Source organism: Podarcis vaucheri (assembly GCF_965113315.1).
Source record: "Podarcis vaucheri genome assembly, chromosome: 18".
Classification (NCBI taxonomy): domain Eukaryota; kingdom Metazoa; phylum Chordata; class Lepidosauria; order Squamata; family Lacertidae; genus Podarcis; species Podarcis vaucheri.
Window position 1 is genome coordinate 9,570,391 of NC_138756.1, and position 19,750 is coordinate 9,590,140.

Genomic DNA, 19,750 nt, shown 5'->3' on the forward strand with positions numbered 1-19,750 from the left:
CCGGCGTACAGCTTCCAAGTCCTGCGGCCAGCAGGACTAAGCCGCTTCTGGCAAACCAGAGCAGTTCACAGAAATATCGTTTACCTTCCCACCGGAGTGGTACCTATTTATCTACTTGCACTTTGACATGCTTTCGAACTGCTAGGTTGGCAGGAGCTGGGACCGAGCAACAGGAGCTCACCCCGTCATTGCGGGGATTCGAACCGCCAACCTTCTGATCGGCAAGTCCTCGGCTCTGTGGTTTAACCCGCAGCACCACCCGCATCCCTAACCAAGTTTGTAATTCCATTTTAAAAGAAAAGAAAAGGAAGGAGATTGGTCTGTCATGACTTATTTTTGAGAAACCCATGCTGGGTCTTAGTAATCACCACATCCTTTTCCAAGGATAAGAAAGAATAATAAAATAATGATAATGATATAATAATATATATGCCATCACTTCGAAAATAAGACTGGGAAACGAGGGGTCTCCTCAAAACTTAACAGTATCCTGTAAGTGACTCATGAACTTATTTACACTTGAGGGAAATAAGAAGCTTACATATATACGACGTCGTTTACATTTTACTGTCATTTCAATGTTCTTGTTTTCCTCTGTTTTTCGTTTCTCTGTATTTCTTTTCTTTCCCCCTTCGTTTTAATTCACTGTGAAACTTTTAATAAAATATAAATATTTAAGAAACCCCAAAATTAACAGTATCCTGCAGGAAGACTTGCTATCTGGGCCCTTCACGGCTCGCTATCCATGCTGCAGAATTTGGTTGCGGGCCGCACTCCTTGCGATAATCCTCAAACGTAGAGGGAAAGAGTCGAGGAAGCTGATAGGAGAGGCCAAAGGAGCCTCTGTTGAAAAAAACATTCCCCCTTCCCGTTCTGAAGGAGGCAGCTGCTCCTGGGGCCACAACCAGTGGACCCGACACTAAACCGTTACGATCCCAGCCACAGGGAGAGCAGCAAAATTGTCATTTTAAAATGTAAGAGATGCATGCTTTCGGGTTTGTCTGTTCGTCTCTTTAACCCAAATGCATCCCATGTCCTAACTCTCGCTCCCGATTTCAACTCTGCGGCGCTTAGCAAAGTTTGTGCAGCAAAACTTCCATTTGCAAGAGCAGTGTACCTCTCCGCACTATCAGTTCAGGAGCGACGGTGCCAATGCAATTTCTAAGGCTTCCTCGCGTCAACAGGCATTGGGCACCGAGATCGGCAGGAGGTTAGGCCCTCTTGGTAGTTCCTCGGCCCTCAAACGCTCATGGGTTGGCAGCATGGGTTGGGGAAGGAGTTCTGTGGGGCAGCCCCTAAGCAGAGGTGCTCCTTCTTCACAGAGGTGTGCCTGGTGCCTTCAATGTACAACTTTTGGCAAACTTTTTCAGCAGGGGGCCAGTCCACTGTCCCTCAGACCTTGTGGGGGGCCAGACTATATTTTTTTTTGGGGGGGAATGAATTCCTATGCCCCACAAATAACCCAGAGATGCATTTTAAATAAAAGGACACATTCTTCTTGTTGTTGTTAAATCGTATAATCGTGTCCGCCTCTTCGTGACCCCCTGGACCAGAGCACGCCAGGCACTCCTGTCTTCCACTGCCTCCCGCAGTTTGGTCAAACTCATGTTGGTAGCTTCGAGAACACTGTCCCACCATCTCGTCCTCCGTCGTCCCCTTCTCCTTGTGCCCTCCATCTTTCCCAACATCAGGGTCTTTTCCAGGGAGTCTTCTCTTCTCATGAGGTGGCCAAAGTCTTGGAGCCTCAGCTTCAGGATCTGTCCTTCCAGTGAGCACTCAGGGCTGATTTCCTTCAGAATGGAGAGGTTGGATCTTCTTGCAGTCCATGGGACTCTCAAGAGTCTCCTCCAGCACCAGAATTCAAAAGCATCCATTCTTCGGCGATCAGCCTTCTTTATGGTCCAGCTCTCACTTCCATACATCACTATTGGGAAAACCAGAGCTTGAACTATACGGACCTTTGTTGGCAAGGTGATGTCTCTGCTTTTTAAGATGCTGTCCAGGTTTGTCATTGCTTTTCTCCCAAGAAGCAGGCGCCTTTTAATTTCGTGACTGCTGTCACCATCTGCAGTGATTGGAGCAGGAACCGGCAAGCCAGTCCAGTATCCCGGCCAAGAAAACTCCATGGACAAAGGACACATTCTACTCATGTAGAAACACGCTGATTCCCGGACTGTCGGCGGGTCGGATTTAGAATGCGATGCACCGTTTGGGAAAAACTGGCCTATGGGATTGATCTCCAGGCAGGGCCTGCTCACGGAGTCCTGCCTGAAATCCTAGAATCCTAGAGTTGGAAGAGACCACAAGGGCCATCGAGTCCAACCCCCTGCCAAGCAGGAAACACCATCAGAGCACTCCTGACATATGGTTGTCAAGCCTCTGCTTAAAGACCTCCAAAGTAGGAGACTCCACCACACTCCTTGGCAGCAAATTCCACTGTCAAACAGCTCTTACTGTCAGGAAGTTCTTCCTAATGTTTAGGTGGAATCTTCTTTCTTGTAGTTTGGATCCATTGCTCCGTGTCCGCTTCTCTGGAGCAGCAGAAAACAACCTTTCTCCCTCCTCTATGTGACATCCTTTTATATATTTGAACATGGCTATCCTATCACCCCTTAACCTCCTCTTCTCCAGGCTAAACATGCCCAGCTCCCTTAGCCGTTCCTCATAAGGCATCGTTTCCAGGCCTTTGACCATTTTGGTTGCCCTCCTCTGGACACGTTCCAGTTTGTCTGTGTCCTTCTTGAACTGTGGTGCCCAGAACTGGACACAGGACTCCAGGTGAGGTCTGACCAGAGCAGAATACAGTGGCACTATTACTTCCCTTGATCTAGATGCTATACTCCTATTGATGCAGCCCAGAATTGCATTGGCTTTTTTAGCTGCCGCGTCACACTGTTGGCTTATGTCAAGTTTGTGGTCAACCAAGACTCCTAGATCCTTTTCACATGTACTGCTCTCAAGCCAGGTGTCACCCATCTTGTATTTGTGCCTCTCATTTGTTTTGCCCAAGTGCAATACTTTACATTTCTCCCTGTTAAAATTCATCTTGTTTGTTTTGGCCCAGTTCTCTAATCTGTCAAGGTCGTTTTGAAGTGTGATCCTGTCCTCTGGGGTGTTAGCCACCCCTCCCAGTTTGGTGTCATCTGAAAATTTGATCAGGAGAGCTGCTGCTGGGTCACTGAGCTGGGTGGGCCAATGCTATAGCTCAGTATAAGGGAGCTTCCGTCTTTCCTACTTAATTCCACTTTTAAAAAATTAAGAGCCATGTGGACTAGCACCTTACTTTGCCTTTAGGGGAAAAGAGAGGAAGAGCTGAATCATAGGCCAATGGTCTGATTCAGTATTAATCACCTTTCTGCATTCCCAGTGCTCCTTAGGCTTTTCACAGAATTGCAGAGTTTGGAAGGGACCCTGAGGGTCATCTAGACCAACCCCGAGTTGCAGGGTCTTTTCTCAACATGGGGCTCCAGTTCACGACCCTGAAATTAAGACCACTATGCTCTTATCAACTGAGCTACCCCAGCAGCACCGAATTCAATAATAATAATAATAATAATAATAATAATAATAATAATAATAATAATACAGTGGTACCTCAGGTTACATACGCTTCAGGTTACATACACTTCAGGTTACAGACTCCGCTAACCCAGAAATATTACCTCAGGTTAAGAACTTTGCTTCAGGATGAGAACAGAAATCGTGCTCTGGCGGCGCAGCAGCAGCAGGAGGCCCCATTAGCTAAAGCGGTGCTTCAGGTTAAGAACAGTTTCAGGTTAAGAACGGACCTCCGGAACGAATTAAGTACTTAACCCGAGGTCCCACTGTAATAATAGATTATTTAAACCCTGCTCATCTGCCTGGGTTTCCCCAGCCACTCTGGGAGGCTCCCAACAGAATATTAAGAACACTAATAAAAAAGCGATAAAACATCAAACGTTAAAAACTTCCCTAAACAGGGCTGCCTTCAGATGTCTTCTAAAAGTCAGGTAGTTGTTTATCTCCCTGACATCTGGTGGGAGGGAGTTCCACAGGGCCACCACCAAGAAGGCCCTTTGCCTGGTTCCCTGCAACCTCACTTCTCACAGGGAGGGAACCGCCAGAAGGCCCTTGGAGCTGGACCTCAGTGGGCAGCTTATTACCGTATTTTTCGCTCTATAAGACGCACCAGACCACAAGACGCGCCTAGTTTTTGGAGGAGGAAAACAAGGAAAAAAATATTCTGAATCTCAGAAGCCAGAACAGCAAGAGGGATCGCTGCGCAGCAAAATCAGCAATCCCTCTTGCTGTTCTGGCTTCTGGGATAGCTGCGCAGCCTTCATTCGCTCCATAAGACGCACACACATTTCCCCTTACTTTTTAGGAGGGAAAAAGTGAGTCTTATAGAGCAAAAAATACGGTAGTTATTACGATGCTTGCCAGCTTCCTTCAAGGGTTTCCCTTTTTGGGCAAGAAATGTAAACATTTAAATGCATATATGGGTAATAATAATAAAACCTGCCCAGTTTTCTGCTACTTGCTCACGTTGCCCTGCGACCGAATTTAAGCAAGGGACTCGGGCATATAATGTAGATATTAGGGAGCCAAATCGCATCGCAACATTCAGCTGAAAACTTACCCACGGGCTTTAAGGCCCTTGTCAAGAATGAGAGAGATTCGGAAGTCTGCAGCCGCAATAAGAAACAAGGCACAAAATTGTATTAAAAACCTACTAATTATAGCGCAAACAACACACTCCCTTGGTAACATTCCAGATAACTAATAGGCAGGCTGTGATTCTAATTTTAGCCGCAAGTGAAGCGTTAAGACGCCACAGCCTCTTGCGAGTGAAGCATCCTTATCTCGGAACAGGTAGCGGAAATGTCTTGTGTCGTGGGAATGACGCAAGGAGGCAGGAGGGGGCCCTGGCTTCGAATCCAGCCCATCATCCTGTCCTCACAGTGGCCAGCCGGCTGCCCCCATGCGAATCCTACAAGCTGGTTCTCTCCACCTTGAGAACCAGCACAGAATACCTACATTTGTTGTTGTTTAGTTGCTTAGTTGTGTCCGCCTCTTCGTGACCCCCTGGACCAGAGCACGCCAGGCCCTCCTGTCTTCCACTGCCTCCCACAGTTTGGTCAAGCTCATGCTGGTAGCTTCGAGAACACTGTCCCACCATCTCGTCCTCTGTCGTCCCCTTCTCCTTGTGCCCTCCATCTTTCCCAACATCAGGGTCTTTTCCAGGGAGTCTTCTCTTCTCACGAGGTGGCCAAAGTCTTGGAGCCTCAGCTTCAGGATCTGTCCTTCCAGTGAGCACTCAGGGCTGATTTCCTTCAGAATGGAGAGGTTTGATCTTCTTGCAGTCCAGTCAAGAGTCTCCTCCAGCACCAGAATTCAAAAGCATCCATTCTCCAGCGATCAGCCTTCTTGATGGTCCAGCTCTCACTTCCATACATCACTACTGGGAAAACCAGAGCTTGAACTATATGGACTTTTGTTGGCAAGGTGATGTCTCTGCTTTTTAAGATGCTGTCTAGGTACCTACATTAGCACCCACAAAATTAGCAAAGATGTATAAAACTGCTCCAAACGTATGTTGTGTAAACAGTTGAAACCATTGACAGGAAGAACAATGACAGGGATGTAACAGGGATTTTGGATACTGTGATTGTATAACAGATACGGATCACCGTAAAAGATGCAGGGATAAAATTTAGAACTGAGAACCGCAGAGGGAAGGAAGGAGGTCTCAAGGTTTGAAAGAACTTTTTTTTTTAATGTGCGAAAATGTTATGTTTATGGTGTATAACTTTATGTAAAACTAACAAAAATAATTATAATGAATAGTTGCTCCAATCCCCCCTTTAGAGCTAGCTGTTCAGGAGCGGGAGTCAAGAAAGTATCAATGTCGGTGAAGATGACTCTTTATTCAAAGAAACAAAAAACAGGCACAGGCCTAGTGGTCGCAGAAGCCCTTTCCCAGTAGGTCTTGCCCCAAAGGAACGGCTGCGAAGACCGAGAGTCCCTGCCTTCCCACCGCTCTCTAAGGCTCCTCCACCGGTACCTTCTCCAGCAGCCTACGGCTCCATCGTCTCTCTTTACTCCACCCTCTTCATATCTCTGCTGGTTCTGGGAAACCAGAGGTCAGAGGGGAACTGGTTGCATGAGGAGGAGGAGGAGACTCCCTGGAGTTTGTTGCGGCAGGAGGGGGAGACACTCGTGCCTCTTCCCCAGCTGGCCTCATATCGTCTCCTGCCTCCCCTTCATCTCCTGTCTCCGATTCTGCACTGCTCTCTGCCACGGCCTCTTCCCGCTCACTAAACCCTGTTGTCTCTTCTGCTACCTCTTCCCAGTCTTCTTCTGACCACCCATCGTTGCCCCCACCACCAATCCCCAGGCTCTGAGCCTTCTTCCATATGGGGGGGGCGCGTTTTCCCGGGGGTGTTCTCCAGCTGAAAATTTTGTGCTCAGGACGCCGTATTAACAACGTCGGCCGCCTGCCTCCAGTGGCAATGAGTTCCACAGGTCGTGCGGTCCCTTTTGCCTGCCTCAAATCTTTCAACGCTCAGCTTCATTGAGTTTCCTCAAGCGTTCGTGTATTAGAAGGGATAACGTTTTCTGCTCTCCAGCTACTTTCTCCGTAAAGGTAAAGGGACCCCTGACCATTAGGTCCAGTCGTGGCCGACTCTGGGGTTGCGGCGCTCATCTCACTTTACTGGCCGAGGGAGCCGGCGTACAGCTTCCGGGTCACGTGGCCAGCAGGACTAAGCCGCTTCTGGCGAACCAGAGCAGCGCACGGAAACGCCCTTTGCCTTCCCGCTGGAGCGGTACCTATTTATCTACTTGCACTGGTGTGCTTTCGAACAGCTAGGTTGGCAGGAGCAGGGACCGAGCAACGGGAGCTCACCCCGTCATTGCGGGGATTCGAACCGCCAACCTTCTGATCGGCAAGTCCTAGGCTCTGTGGCTTAACCCACAGCACCACCCGCGCCCCTTACCTTATACAATTCCCATCATGTCTGTTCCTATCCACCTTTTCTCTAAACGAAAAAAGAACAAAAATGCTGCGAGCTTTCCCCAATGGGGAGTTGCCCCATCCCCCTTAACCGTTTGGGCTTTCCCTTTTCTGAACATTTCCCAACTCTGCCATATCCGTTCTGAGCTGAGGCGACCAGAACCGCAAACAGGTAATCTTCTCAGTGTTGTTGAACTGCGTCTCTCCTTATCCCGACCGCCAGCGGAGCTTGAAAGAACCCCATGAGCAGAGACTCATTGCAGAGACGCCGCAGGCTGCCTCCTCGCTTCTCAAGTCAAGAGCATTGGCCGAATTCATTCCCCATCGTCGACGGATCAGAAATTCCAGAGGCGAGGCAGAGATTTCTTGTAGGATTTTAATTCACAGGCATTGGCCAAGGGGGGGGGGCGAAAAACACAGCTCTCCTCTACATCAAAACAGCCCTCCCCAGGCCACTCTGCCGGAACAAACTTAACCGTTCCCTGACGGAGAGGATAACACACAGCTGTCAACTTTCCCCCTTTTTTTAAGGGAACTTCCCTTATTCCAAATAGGATTCCTAGCAAGAAAAGGGGAAAGTTGACAGCTATGGGATAACATCTCCTGTGGGGGAAGCTCGGGACTTGATTCTGCACCCCACAGGCAGTTTGAGGGGGCAGCCCCATGCCGTGGTACCCAAAAAGTGGCAAGTGCGGGCAGAACCAAAGCAGACAGCGCCAGGCAAGGGAATTTCACCCGCATTTCTCTTCCCATGTGGTTCCTATGCTTTGCTGTTGCAAGAACGAATCCCCCAGAAGCTGTGGGGCCCTGCTCCAACCAGCCCCCAAAGGTTCGGGGGCTTGGCGGGAGCTGGAGCCCAACACGGCGGCGATACCAGCCTTCAGAGTCGGCGCCAACTTGTGCCGTCCTGTGAAGGGAGGGGAAGGAAGCCTGTGTGTCAAAGCTACCATCTCCTGCCGCCACAAAACTCTCCTGGTTAAGGGCAAAGGTGCCCTTCCTCCAGAGGGCTGGCAGAGGTTCGTGGTGGCAAGCCAAGTGCCCTTTGGGGGGGGGCACCAAATGAGCTAAGCAGCACCAAGCCGGGAGGACGGCTTTCTTCCGTCGATTCTTCACCGTTTGGGCATTTGAAAAACAAACGGAAACAGTGGTTGCATAGAGGCAGCTGGGGCTGATCAGAGTTCTGGGATGGAAAGGAGGAAAGGAAAACCTGATGGAGCCTCGGGGCAGAGAGACCGAAGACGTTTTGCACGGTGCAAGAAATTCCTCCCCACCGTTTTTCACTCTGGAGGTAGCAGAGCCCGTTCTGAGCCAGATTACAGGGCGACACAGGGCAGGGTCTCTGGAACAGCTTCCGGCACGCCTTCCGGGGTCAGCTGAAGAAGTAGGTGGACTCTTTCACCTTCTCCAGGTCGAAGTCGCCTGGAAGGGAAAGAAAGTGTGTAATGTTCAGAATGCAAGTAGAGGCGGGATTTACATACAAGTGCCGGATTTACGTATAAGCTAAACAAGCTATAGATGAGGGCCCCACTCTCTAAAAAAATTAAAAGAAAAAAAACACCTGGATGTACATTTCCAAAATATAAGATAAAAGACAAATAAAATAAAACCTACATCCAGCAACAGTGTTTTGTGTTGTGTAGGCTCCTACGATGTAAGTCATGGGCCCCGCCTGCTAGCCTGCTCCCTAAAATATCCCTGCTTTGCTCCTTTCTATATATAGGGTGCCTAGTTCCCGTTGCTCGGTCCCTGCTCCTGCCCACCTAGCAGTTCGAAAGCACATCAAAGTGCAAGTAGATCAATAGGTACCACTCCGGTGGGAAGGTAAACGGCGTTTCTGTGCGCTGCTCTGGTTCGCCAGAAGCGGCTTAGTCCTGCTGGCCACATGACCTGGAAGCTGTACGCCGGCTCCCTCGGCCAATAAAGCGAGATGAGCGCCGCAACCCCAGAGTCGGCCACGACTGGTCAGGGGTCCCTTTACCTTTATCTTACATTCTGCATGGACTGCTTGCATGGCAATATGTGCAAATGGCTTGAGTTACCTATTAGGTCCATCAATTACCATGTAGCATATATCCAACACAAAAACAGCAGCAATCTGTTGTTGACAAAGGACAGCTGGACATATAAAGGGTCCTGTTACCTTCAGTAGCTTAGGGTCTCATCAAACCAAAATCCTGCCCTGATCCTGCCCTCCCATGGCGGGCAACCAGCTGCCCGTGGAAAACTGACCTGAGCATGAGAGGTTCCCTCCCTGCGAGAAGTGAGGTTACACGGAACCAGGCAGAGGGCCTTCTCGGTGGTGGCACCCTCCCTGTGGAACGCCCTCCCATCAGGTGTCAAAGGAATAAACAACTACCTGACTTTTAGAAGACATCTGAAGGCAGAACTGTTTTGGGAAGTTTTTAATGTTTGATGTTTTATCGTGCTTTTAATATTCTGTTGGGAGCAGATGGGCAGGTATAAGCAATAAATAATAAGAATAATAGTTCTATTGGGATTGTAGTTCCATTTGTGTTTTACAAGCTGGTCTCTGACCGTAATAAATTTCATTAGAAATAGTACTCACATCTGGCTGGGTGAGACACAATACTCACCTGGAGTACTGTGTCTCACCTGGAGTACTGTGTCTCACCTGGAGTACTGTGTCCAGTTCTGAGCACCACAGTTCAAGAAGGACACTGACAAACTGGAACGTGTCCAGAGGAGGGCAACCAAAATGGTCAAAGGCCTGGAAACGATGCCTTATGAGGAACGGCTAAGGGAGCTGGGCATGTTTAGCCTGGAGAAGAGGAGGTTAAGGGGTGATATGATAGCCATGTTCAAAGATATAAAAGGATGTCACATAGAGGAGGGAGAAAGGTTGTTTTCTGCTGCTCCGGAGAAGCGGACACGGAGCAATGGATCCAAACTACAAGAAAGAAGATTCCACCTAAACATTAGGAAGAACTTCCTGACAGTAAGAGCTGTTGGACAGTGGAATTTGCTGCCAAGGAGTGTGGTGGAGTCTCCTCCTTTGGAGGTCTTTAAGCAGAGGCTTGACAACCATATGTCAGGAGTGCTCTGATGGTGTTTCCTGCTTGGCAGGGGGTTGGACTCGATGGCCCTTGTGGTCTCTTCCAACTCTAGGATTCTATGATTCTATAACAATAATTGTTGTTGTTGTTGTTATTTAGGCCTGGAAGCATCTTCTCAGCTTCAAAAGCAAATTGGAAATTTAAGGACGAAATTAATGGACTATGCAGAATTGGACAAAATGACAGGAAGGATTAGAAACCTGCGGGACCAGAGATTTACAGAAGATTGGAAGAAGTATATGAATTATTTGAAGAGCAACTGTAATCAACAAATTACGCTAGTAGGAGTACAATAAGTTTTGTAAGGAGAAATATACGAAGTGTTGCAAAGTATAAAAAGATAGAGATATTGGTTATGAGTTTGAAATGTAACTGGGAAGATAAGAAATGCCTACTGAGAGAATAAAGTGGAAATTTTCCAGACAGGATTGATGGAAGTCAACATTTTGAATAAGATGCAAAAGTATGTTTAATTATTGTTGAAAATGGTATGTTAAAAAAAACTAATAAAAAAATTATACATAAAGAAAGGAGATTTGAGGATGGGAGCAGAGAAAAGAGAAGGGAAGAGAAGAGACAAGACTCTGTAGAAACTGGGCAGCCAGCCACAAATCCCCTGAAGAGGGTTTGTGTACGACTACAGAGATGAACTGAGAGCAGCAACAGAACACACCAGGGAGGAGGCTGGAAGGAGGTGGAAAATGCCTTTGAAATAAAGCTTTACACAGCGGCTTCCCGCCTCCAGAACAGCAGATGGTGATGGGAGTCTTTGGCTACGATTCAGGTGAGGTTTCTTTGGGCAGGGGGGGGGGGCGCAGATACTTAGGCCCCTTCTGCAAAAAAACAAAAACAAAAAGGCGGGACCAGAACGGTTGGTCTAAACCAGGGCTGCATTGGCAGCAAACCTGTGGATTTTACACTTTGAAGGAAGGAAGGTCCCGGAAGACGCCATGCGGGATCGGTCCCATTTAGTCCCACGTCCACGGGTGGCGCTGTGGGTTAAACCACAGAGCCTAGGACTTGCCGATCAGGAGGTCGGTGGTTCGAATCCCCGCAATGACGGGGTGAGCTCCTGTTGCTCGGTCCCTGCTCCTGCCAACCTAGCAGTTCGAAAGCACACCAGCGCAAGTAGATAAGTAGGTACCACTCTGGTGGGAAGGTAAACGGCATTTCCTTGCGCTGCTCTGGTTCGCTAGAAGCGGCTTAGTCCTGCTGGCCACATGACCCGGAAGCTGCACGCCGGCTCCCTCGGCCAATAAAGCGAGATGAGTGCCGCAACCCCAGAGTCGGCCACGACTGGACCTAATGGTCAGGGGTCCCTTTACCTTTACCTTACCTGTTCTCACAGCGGCCGACCGGGTGGCAGGGAGTTCCGCAGCTAAACGGGCCTGTCCTGGATCTTCCAATGTCCAGGTTCGGATCCAGTGTCAGGGTGGCACATGTAACTTTCTACAAACTCCCTCGCTTGCCTTTTGTCTAAACATGAAAGTTCCCAAACAACAGCAACCTCTCCTCGATGGGTGCGACAGGGAGACACGCAACCCACGGTGAGGACTAGGAACCTGGCTTCATTTGAAGCCAGTCACCAGTCCCCTGCAGTTTGGAGCTAAAAGGCCAATTCCACGTAGGAGCCCACATAGGGGGTGAGAAATGCCAGGCGCCCCCCGTTCAAATCTCGGCCCGAGCTGCGAAATCAGAGAAAGCAGGAATTGCGATATTGGCTGGGATGTGGAGCTGACGAGCCCGTCCCATGAAACGCCAAGGATGGCTACCATTTGGACTACTGCAATGCGCTCTATGTGGGGCTACCTTTGAAGGGGACCCAGAAACTGCAGTTAATCCAGAATGCGGCCGCCAGGACCACATAACACCGGTCCTGAGAGATCCGCATTGGCTCCCAGTACGTTTCCAAGCACAATTCAAAGTGTTGGTGCCGACCTTGAAAGCCCTAAACGGCCCAGTATCCCTGAAGGAGCGTCTCCACCCCCATCGTCCAGCCCAGACACTGAGGTCCAGCTCCGAGGGCCTTCTGGCGGTTCCCTCCTTACGAGAAGTGAGGTTACAGGGAACCAGGCAGAGGGCCTTCTCAGTGGTGGCACCCTCCCTTCAGATGTCAAGGAAATAAGCAGCTATCTTCTCTTTAAAAGACATCTGAAGGCAGCCCTGTCCAGGGAAGTTTTTAATATTTAATGCTGTATTGTTTTTAACACTTGATTGGAAGCCGCCCAGAGTAGCTGGGGAGGCTCAGCCGGATGGGCGGGGTATAAATTATTATTATTATTATTTAAGAGTTTGGTACGCGCGGCAGAATGCCAACTGCGTTTTTTTTTACGCTAATCGGGCCTTGCTTGGATCCTGGCAACAGCACAGCAGACGTGATTCTCTCTCGGTTACCAACAAACAGATGAGCCAAACAGAGAGTCGGCTGGAAGCCGAAATGAAGAGGCTTAAAAGATAAGATTAGGAAGAGTTCAGCATGGCTGGGAAGTGAGGCGATGAAGAAGGAGGGTGGAGAATTAGGCAACGCACGGGGCAGCATTGACTGGGAGCGACCGCCGAGACCACATAACACCGGTCTTGAAAGACCTACATTGTCTCCCAGTACGTTTCCAAGCACAATTCAAAGTGTTGGTGCTGACCTTGAAAGCCCTAAACGGCCCAGTAGACCTGAAGGAGCGTCTCCACCCCCATCGTTCTACCCGGACACGGAGGTCCAGCTCCGAGGGCCTTCTGGCGGTTCCCTCCCTGTAAGAAGCCAAGTTACAGGGAACCAGGCAGAGGGCCTTCTCGGTGGTGGCACCCGCCCTGTGGAACGCCCTCCCAGCAGATGTCAAAGAGAACAACAACTACCAGACTTTTAGAAGACATCTGAAGGCAGCCCTGTTCAGGGAAGCTTTTAATGTTTGATGTATTACTGTATTTTGATGTTTGGTTGGAGGCTGTCCAGGGTGGCTAGGGAAGCCCAGCCAGATGGGCGGGGTATAAATAAATTGTTGTTGTTGTTGTTGTTGTTGTTGTTGTTGTTGTTGTTTTCCTGGAAATGTTTTCCCCCTGCCCAATTGCTGCATCCGCAGAAATGGGGTGCTTTTCAGATACCCGTACGCCCCAGGGCCCACGATTCACATCAGCCAGGAACCGGGTGCTACGAAAATGGTGCACTTGACATTTTTGCTCCCCCTGAAAACTCCTCTTCTTACAGCCACTTCAACACCAAACCTGCTTCTTGGGAGAAAATCAATGACAAACCTAGACAGCATCTTAAAAAGTAGAGATATCACCTTGCCGACAAAAGTCCGTATAGTTAAAGCTCTGGTTTTCCCAGTAGTGATGCATGGAAGTGAGAGCTGGACCATAAAGAAGGCTGATGGCCGAAGAATGGATGCTTTTGAATTCTGGTGCTGGAGGAGACTCTTGAGAGTCCCATGGACTGCAAGAAGATCAAACCTCTCCAATCTGAAGGAAATCAGCCCTGAGTGCTCACTGGAAGGACAGATCCTGAAGCTGAGGCTCCAAGACTTTGGCCACCTCAGGAGAAGAGAAGACTCCCTGGAAAAGACCCTGATGTTGGGAAAGATGGAGAGCACAAGGAGAAGGGGACGACGGAGGACGAGATGGTGGGACAGTGTTCTTGAAGCTACCAGCATGAGTTTGACCAAACTGCGGGAGACAGTGGAAGACAGGAGGGCCTGGCGTGCTCTGGTCCAGGGGGTCACAAAGAGGCGGACACGACTAAATGACTAAATAACAACAACAACAAGGTGCCTCTCTTTATCTCAACCGGCAGGGACTTCCAAAGGCTCTGCCACGCTAAATGACTGAGTTGTTTTAAAGTTAAGAAATTTCAGTGGTATTAGTATTTATAGGTATTTGTACGGTCTGGGTTCCTTCGGAGGCAGGTCCAGGGAAGAAATCTAAGGAATATACGATGGGATTGGCCCTGGCGTGGATTGTCTGATGACGGAAGGCTCTCCCGGCCCCCCCCCCCAAAAAAGATGCCATGTGCTCGTACCTTTTTTAGGGATGCTAGACAGAAGTTGAAACAGCCTCTGGTACTCATTCGCCTTCTTATCCTTCCACTCAACCCTGGAGAAGGAAAATATTATTTTCTGTAATAAAGGCGTCAACCAAATAATAATCAAACATCTTTGCAGGAAACAACAATAACAACATGGAAATCTCCTTTGCTTTCCCCAGGAGCCATCCCTGACTGAAGGCTTAAGAACACAATCCTACAAGACTCCAGGAGGCTGTCTCCAATAGTGTATGGGCCTTGGGAACTACCTGCCACTGCAAATCAGGCAGGCGCTATCCGTATTTTCTTTTCGGCATCCTCTGGCCTCGTGGAGGCGCAGGTCAATTCTGTATCCAGGGCACCTGTCTACCAGCTCCACCTGGTACGCAGGATGAGACCCTCCCTGCCCACAGACTGTCTCGCCAGAGTGGTGCACGCTCTGGTTATCTCCCGCTTGGACTACTGCCATGCGCTCTACGTGGGGCTACCTTTGAAGGTGACCCGGAAACTACAACTAATTCAGAATGCGGCAGCTAGACTGGGGACTGGGAGCGGCCACCGAGACCACATAACCCCGGTCCTGAAAGACCTACATTGGCTCCCAGGATGTTGCTGCTTCGCAAGACGATTTTCCCTATGGGCTTGCTTTGCAAGACGAAAACGTCTTGCAAGTGTTCTGATTTTTCCCCGCTCCCCCCCTTTTTCTAAGCCGCTAAGCCGCTAATAGCCTTTTAGCCGCTAATCCGCTAAGCCTTTAATAGCCGCTAATAGCCTTTTAGCCGCTAATCCGCTAAGCCTTTAATAGCCGCTAAGCCTTTAATAGCTGCTAAGCCTTTAATAGCCGCTAAAAGCCGCTAATAGCGCTAATCCGTCAATGGGCTTGCTTTGCAAGACGAAAAAACCGCTAGACGAAGAGAGTCACAGAACGGATTAATTTCGTCTTGTGAGGCACCACTGTATTGCTTTGTAACGATTTGTTGGGTCTCTGGACCGTAATAAAGGTTGATTGATTGAAATAGAATATTTGAAGAGGGGCGGGTGAAGAAAGCGGCAGACACTTACGGAACGTGGGAACAGTATTTCTGCAGCATGAACTCGGAGAGTTCCTCTAGGATGGGGTGCTTGTGGAGCTGCACAAATTGTTCGCGGCAGACCTGAAACGCAAGAGTGTGGAGACAGCTCAATGGACTAGTAAACTCTTGACCGAAGAACGGTACAGTGGTGCCCCGCAAGACGAATGCCTCGCAAGACGGAAAACTCGCTAGACGAAACGAGTTTTCCGTTTTGGAGGTGAGGGAGACCGGCTTACCCGATTCATGACGTCGACTGTGAGCGCGTGAGTCCAGTAGCAATCGTGCACGGAAACAAAGGTCAGCCCTTCCCTAGGAGACAGAAAAAAGTCAAGATGCACAATGGCTGAGGTCAAGGCTTTCCTGTTCAGATATTGCCCACCCAGGTGCTAAGATAGACCAATGTGAAATATATACCGTATTTTTTGCTCTATAAGACTCACTTTTTCCTTCCTAAAAAGTAAGGGGAAATGTGTGTGCGTCTTATGGAGCGAATGCAGGCTGCGCAGCTATCCCAGAAGCCAGAACAGCAAGAGGGGTTGCTGCTTTCACTGCACAACGATCCCTCTTGCTGTTCTGGCTTCTGAGATTCAGAATATTTTTTTTCTTGTTTTCCTCCTCCAAAAACTAGGTGCGTCTTGGGGTCTGGTGCGTCTTATAGAGCGAAAAATACGGGTATGTTTTTGTATACTGTTTCCGGGTCACCTTCAAAGGTAGCCCCGCGGAGAGCGCATGGCAGTAGTCCAAGCGGGAGATAAGCAGAGCGTGCACCACTCTGGCAAATAAAGGCTTGGGCGGGGGAGGGGAGGGTCTCATCCTGCCCGAGGGCCACATTCACTTTGGGGCAAGTTCCAAGGGGCCACATAATATCGGTGGGGTGGGGCCAGAGGCCAAAATAGGCGGAGCAATGAATGTTAAGTCGTTAAGCTTGGGACGAGAAAATCCGGCCGCCTCCAGGATTATTTAATTACAGTGGTACCTCGGGTTAAGTAATTAATTCGTTCTGGAGGTCCGTTCTTAACCTGAAACTGTTCTTAACCTGAAGCACCGCTTTAGCTAATGGGGCCTCCCGCCGCCAGAGCACGATTTCTGTTCTCACCCTGAAGCAAAGTTCTTAACCCGTGGTACTATTTCTGGGTTAGCGGAGTCTGTAACCTGAAGCGTCTGTAACCACAGCTGCCACTGTATTTAAATATAAATATTTTTTTAAGAAAGAGAGGAAAAGAGGAAGAGGCAGTCAGGCAAGTGAAAACCCGTCTGCTCCCTGACCGTCTCCTGAGCCACGGTCTCCCAGAACCTGGAACCCTAGAATCTCCAGGTTAGGAGAGAGTCCGTGCCTGCAGAGATGCTGCCAACCAGTGCAGGCAGTGGTGGTCTAAATGGGTAAAAGGGTAAAGGGACCCCTGTCCATTAGGTCCAGTCGTGGCCGACTCTGGGGTTGCGGTGCTCATCTCGCTTTACTGGCCAAGGGAGCCGGTGTACAGCTTCCGGGTCATGTGGCCAGCAGGACTAAGCCGCTTCTGGCGAACCAGAGCAGCGCACGGAAACGCTGTTTACCTTCCCGCCAGAGCGGTACCTATTTATCTACTTGCACTTTGAGGTGCTTTCGAACTGCTAGGTGGGCAGGAGCAGGGACCGAGTAACGGGAGCTCACCCCGTCATTGCGGGGATTCGAACCACCGACCTTCTGATCGGCAAGCCCTAGGCTCTGTGGTTTAACCCACAGCGCCACCGGCATCCCTTGGTCTAAGTGGGAGCAGTGGCTTAACACTGCATAAGGCAGCTTCTGACGTCCCTCGATTGTGACCAGGGGCCGCAGTCAGCCTCGTAAAAGGAAAAACTGTTCTCCAAAATAAAAACGGATCAGGAGGAGAGTAAAGGAGGGCCGACCCCTCCCTGTGGTCAAGGGATCCCTTCTGATCTAATCCCCGGGCTGGGAGCACCACCCAGTGGCGTTAGAGCAAAGAGCAAGAAAAGGAGTGGCTCTGAGCTCGCTACTTTCCTAAAGGCCATGCCCAGTGTATGCCGACGTATGTACAGTGGTGCCTCGCAAGACGAAATCAATTCGTTCCGCAAGTTTTTTCTTCTTGCGGGTTTTTCGTCTTGCGAAGCACGGTTTCCCATAGGAATGCGCTGAAAATCAATCAATGCGTTCCTATGGAAACCGCCTTCAGACCAGGTCCGGGGACAGTCTGTCCCCCGACCTCTTCTGAAGGCTGGGGGGGGGAAACAAGGGCTTTTCTTCCCACCCCCAGCCTTCAGAAGGCTGTTCTGAAGGCTGGCGGTGGGAAGAAAAGCCCTTCTCCCCACCTCCCGCCCCGCAAGCTCCGGGGACAGGAGCGCTTCGCTGCCGCCCGCCAGCGTTTTAAGATCGCCCGGGACAGCGGAGAAGTCTCCGCTGTCCCGGGAAGGCAGGCGGGGGGGGAGCAAAGACTTTTGCCCCCCGCCGGTCTTCAGAAGAGGTCCAGGACCTCTTCTGAAGGCCGGCGGTGGGCGAAAGTCTTTGCTCCCGACCGCCAGCATTTTAAAAGAGGTCCCCGGAGATTTCCCTATGGGCTTTCATCTTGCGAAGCAAGCCCATAGGGAAATTCGTCTTGCGGAACGACTCAAAAAGGGAAAACTCTTTCGTCTTGCGAGTTTTTCGTTTTGCGAGGCGTTCGTCTTGCGAGGCACCACTGTATGGCTTTGCAAGTTGGGTTATTTACGGCCCAGGGGACGCCCCAATACGGCCACAAACCCCTGGGCTGGATCAGGGCCACGCGCCTTTCTCGTGCTTCGAATCCGGCAGTCCGGGTCCTGCCCTCCAAAGCAGCAGGAAACAAGGGACAGCTCCATCGGGAACAGAATGAGACACTCAACATCCGGGTTGTGAGTTCGAATCCTACGTTTGGCAACAGATTCCTGTATCGCACGGGGTTGGGATAGATAACGCTTGGGTCCCTTCCAACCTTAATGCTGAAATCGCAAAATTACGGTAACTGGGAAGCTCGAGGAACCAAGAGGACAAGAACTTTTTTTAAAAAATGGGGAAAATTTATTTAGGAGACCATCCTAAGCAATTGAAAACATGAGCAGGATTTTAACCACACTTGCAACAAAAACTAGGGACAACTTCGATGGATAAAAAATGTGGATAGCGGACTGATATAATATTGACATTAGGACCCATGGAGGGGGAGGTCTTGAGATTCAGATCAATCTCTTCATATGGACTTTTAATTGACTTGGTTATAACTTTATATTTTCTAAAATCAAATAGAAATGACTAAATAAGTAATAAATGGGGCGGTGCCTGTAGAATGTTAAGCAAACTACGACAACGAATTTGTCAGAATAACTAACACAACTTTGGCATTGCGGAAAGTTGCTGTCACTCTGCTGGCTGATTTCCCCGTTAACGCCGTTTGAGGAAAGGGAGCCCTGCGCCCCCTTTTTAACTGCCTGGGGGAAGGGGCGCCCCCAAAGCATCTCTGTTTTTAAGAAGTTTTTTATTGGTTTTACAAAATTTTTATAAACACAAACAAACAAACAAACATGCATAATTTCATACCCTTTTTTCCCTTAAATCTTACTTCGTCGACTTCCCCATACCTCCCCTTTCTACATCCCAATTTCCAAAACTATTTCAGCAAATCCTAACACTTGATTTTATCGGATTTTTCCCTTATTCTTTTCTTTACTTAGTCTTTTTCAGCTGTAAACCCCTTTTTCCCTAAGATCTCGACATTTTAGCACTCATTAATTTTACAATATTTCTTAAGATAAACTTTGAATTTCTTCCAATCTTCTTCCGCCGTCTCTTTCCCCTGATCACGAATTCTGCCGGTCATTTCAGCCAGTCCCATGTAGTCTATCACCTTCATCTGCCCAAAAGCATCTCAGAACACAAAAAGGAACCCCTTACCTGTGACAGTGCAAAGCTGTTAGCATCATATGTGTGGAGTCCAAGGAATGGATGAAGTTCGGAGGGAAAGCGTTCTTCTGTTTCACCGTGTCGGGCTTCCTGCGGGGACGTCGAGGAAAGAGAGGATGTTTTAGGAGGAGGACAGAGTCGCTATCGTGCTCAGTTCCCGCTTGCGGACGCCCTGGGCGATTTCCGGCGCTGCACGATGATCAGCTGTCTCCTAGCTCCATCTGGTACGCAGGATGAGACCCTCCCTGCCCGCGGACTGTCTGGCCAGAGGGGTGCATGCTCTGGTTATCTCCTGCTTGGACTACTGCAATGCGCTCTATGTGGGGCTACCTTGGAAGGTGACCCAGAAATTGCAACTAATCCAGAATGTGGCAGCTAGACTGGGGATTGGGAGCGGCTGCCGAGACCACATAACACCGGTCCTGAAAGACCTAAATTGGCTCCCAGGATGTTTCCAAGCACAATTCAAAGTGTTGGTGCTGACCTTGAAAGCCCTAAACAGCAGAGTGTCTCCACCTCCATCGTTCTGCCCAGACACTGAGGTCCAGCTCCGAGGGCCTTTTGGCAGTTCCTTCCCTGCGAGATGTGAGGTTACAGGGAACCAGGCAGAGGGCCTTCTCAGTGGTGGCACCCTCCCTTCAGATGTCAAGGAAATAAACAACTATCGGACGTTTAGAATGCAGCCCT

General features: G+C 49.5%; 1 protein-coding gene across 1 annotated transcript in view; it reads right to left on the minus strand.

Annotated features, from left to right (window-relative positions):
• Nucleotides 1–7,356: 7,356 nt before the first annotated feature.
• Nucleotides 7,357–19,750, minus strand: part of POLRMT (RNA polymerase mitochondrial) — a 42,305-nt gene continuing 29,911 nt past the window's right edge. Inside the window, exons 17-21 of the mRNA XM_082206256.1 lie at nt 19,055–19,153; nt 15,390–15,462; nt 15,143–15,234; nt 14,078–14,151; nt 7,357–8,413 (exon numbers count right to left, since the gene is read on the minus strand). Of these exons, the coding sequence (XP_082062382.1) occupies nt 8,364–8,413; nt 14,078–14,151; nt 15,143–15,234; nt 15,390–15,462; nt 19,055–19,153 (388 nt within the window). The 3' untranslated portion in view covers nt 7,357–8,363. The remainder of the gene's footprint in view (nt 8,414–14,077; nt 14,152–15,142; nt 15,235–15,389; nt 15,463–19,054; nt 19,154–19,750) is intronic.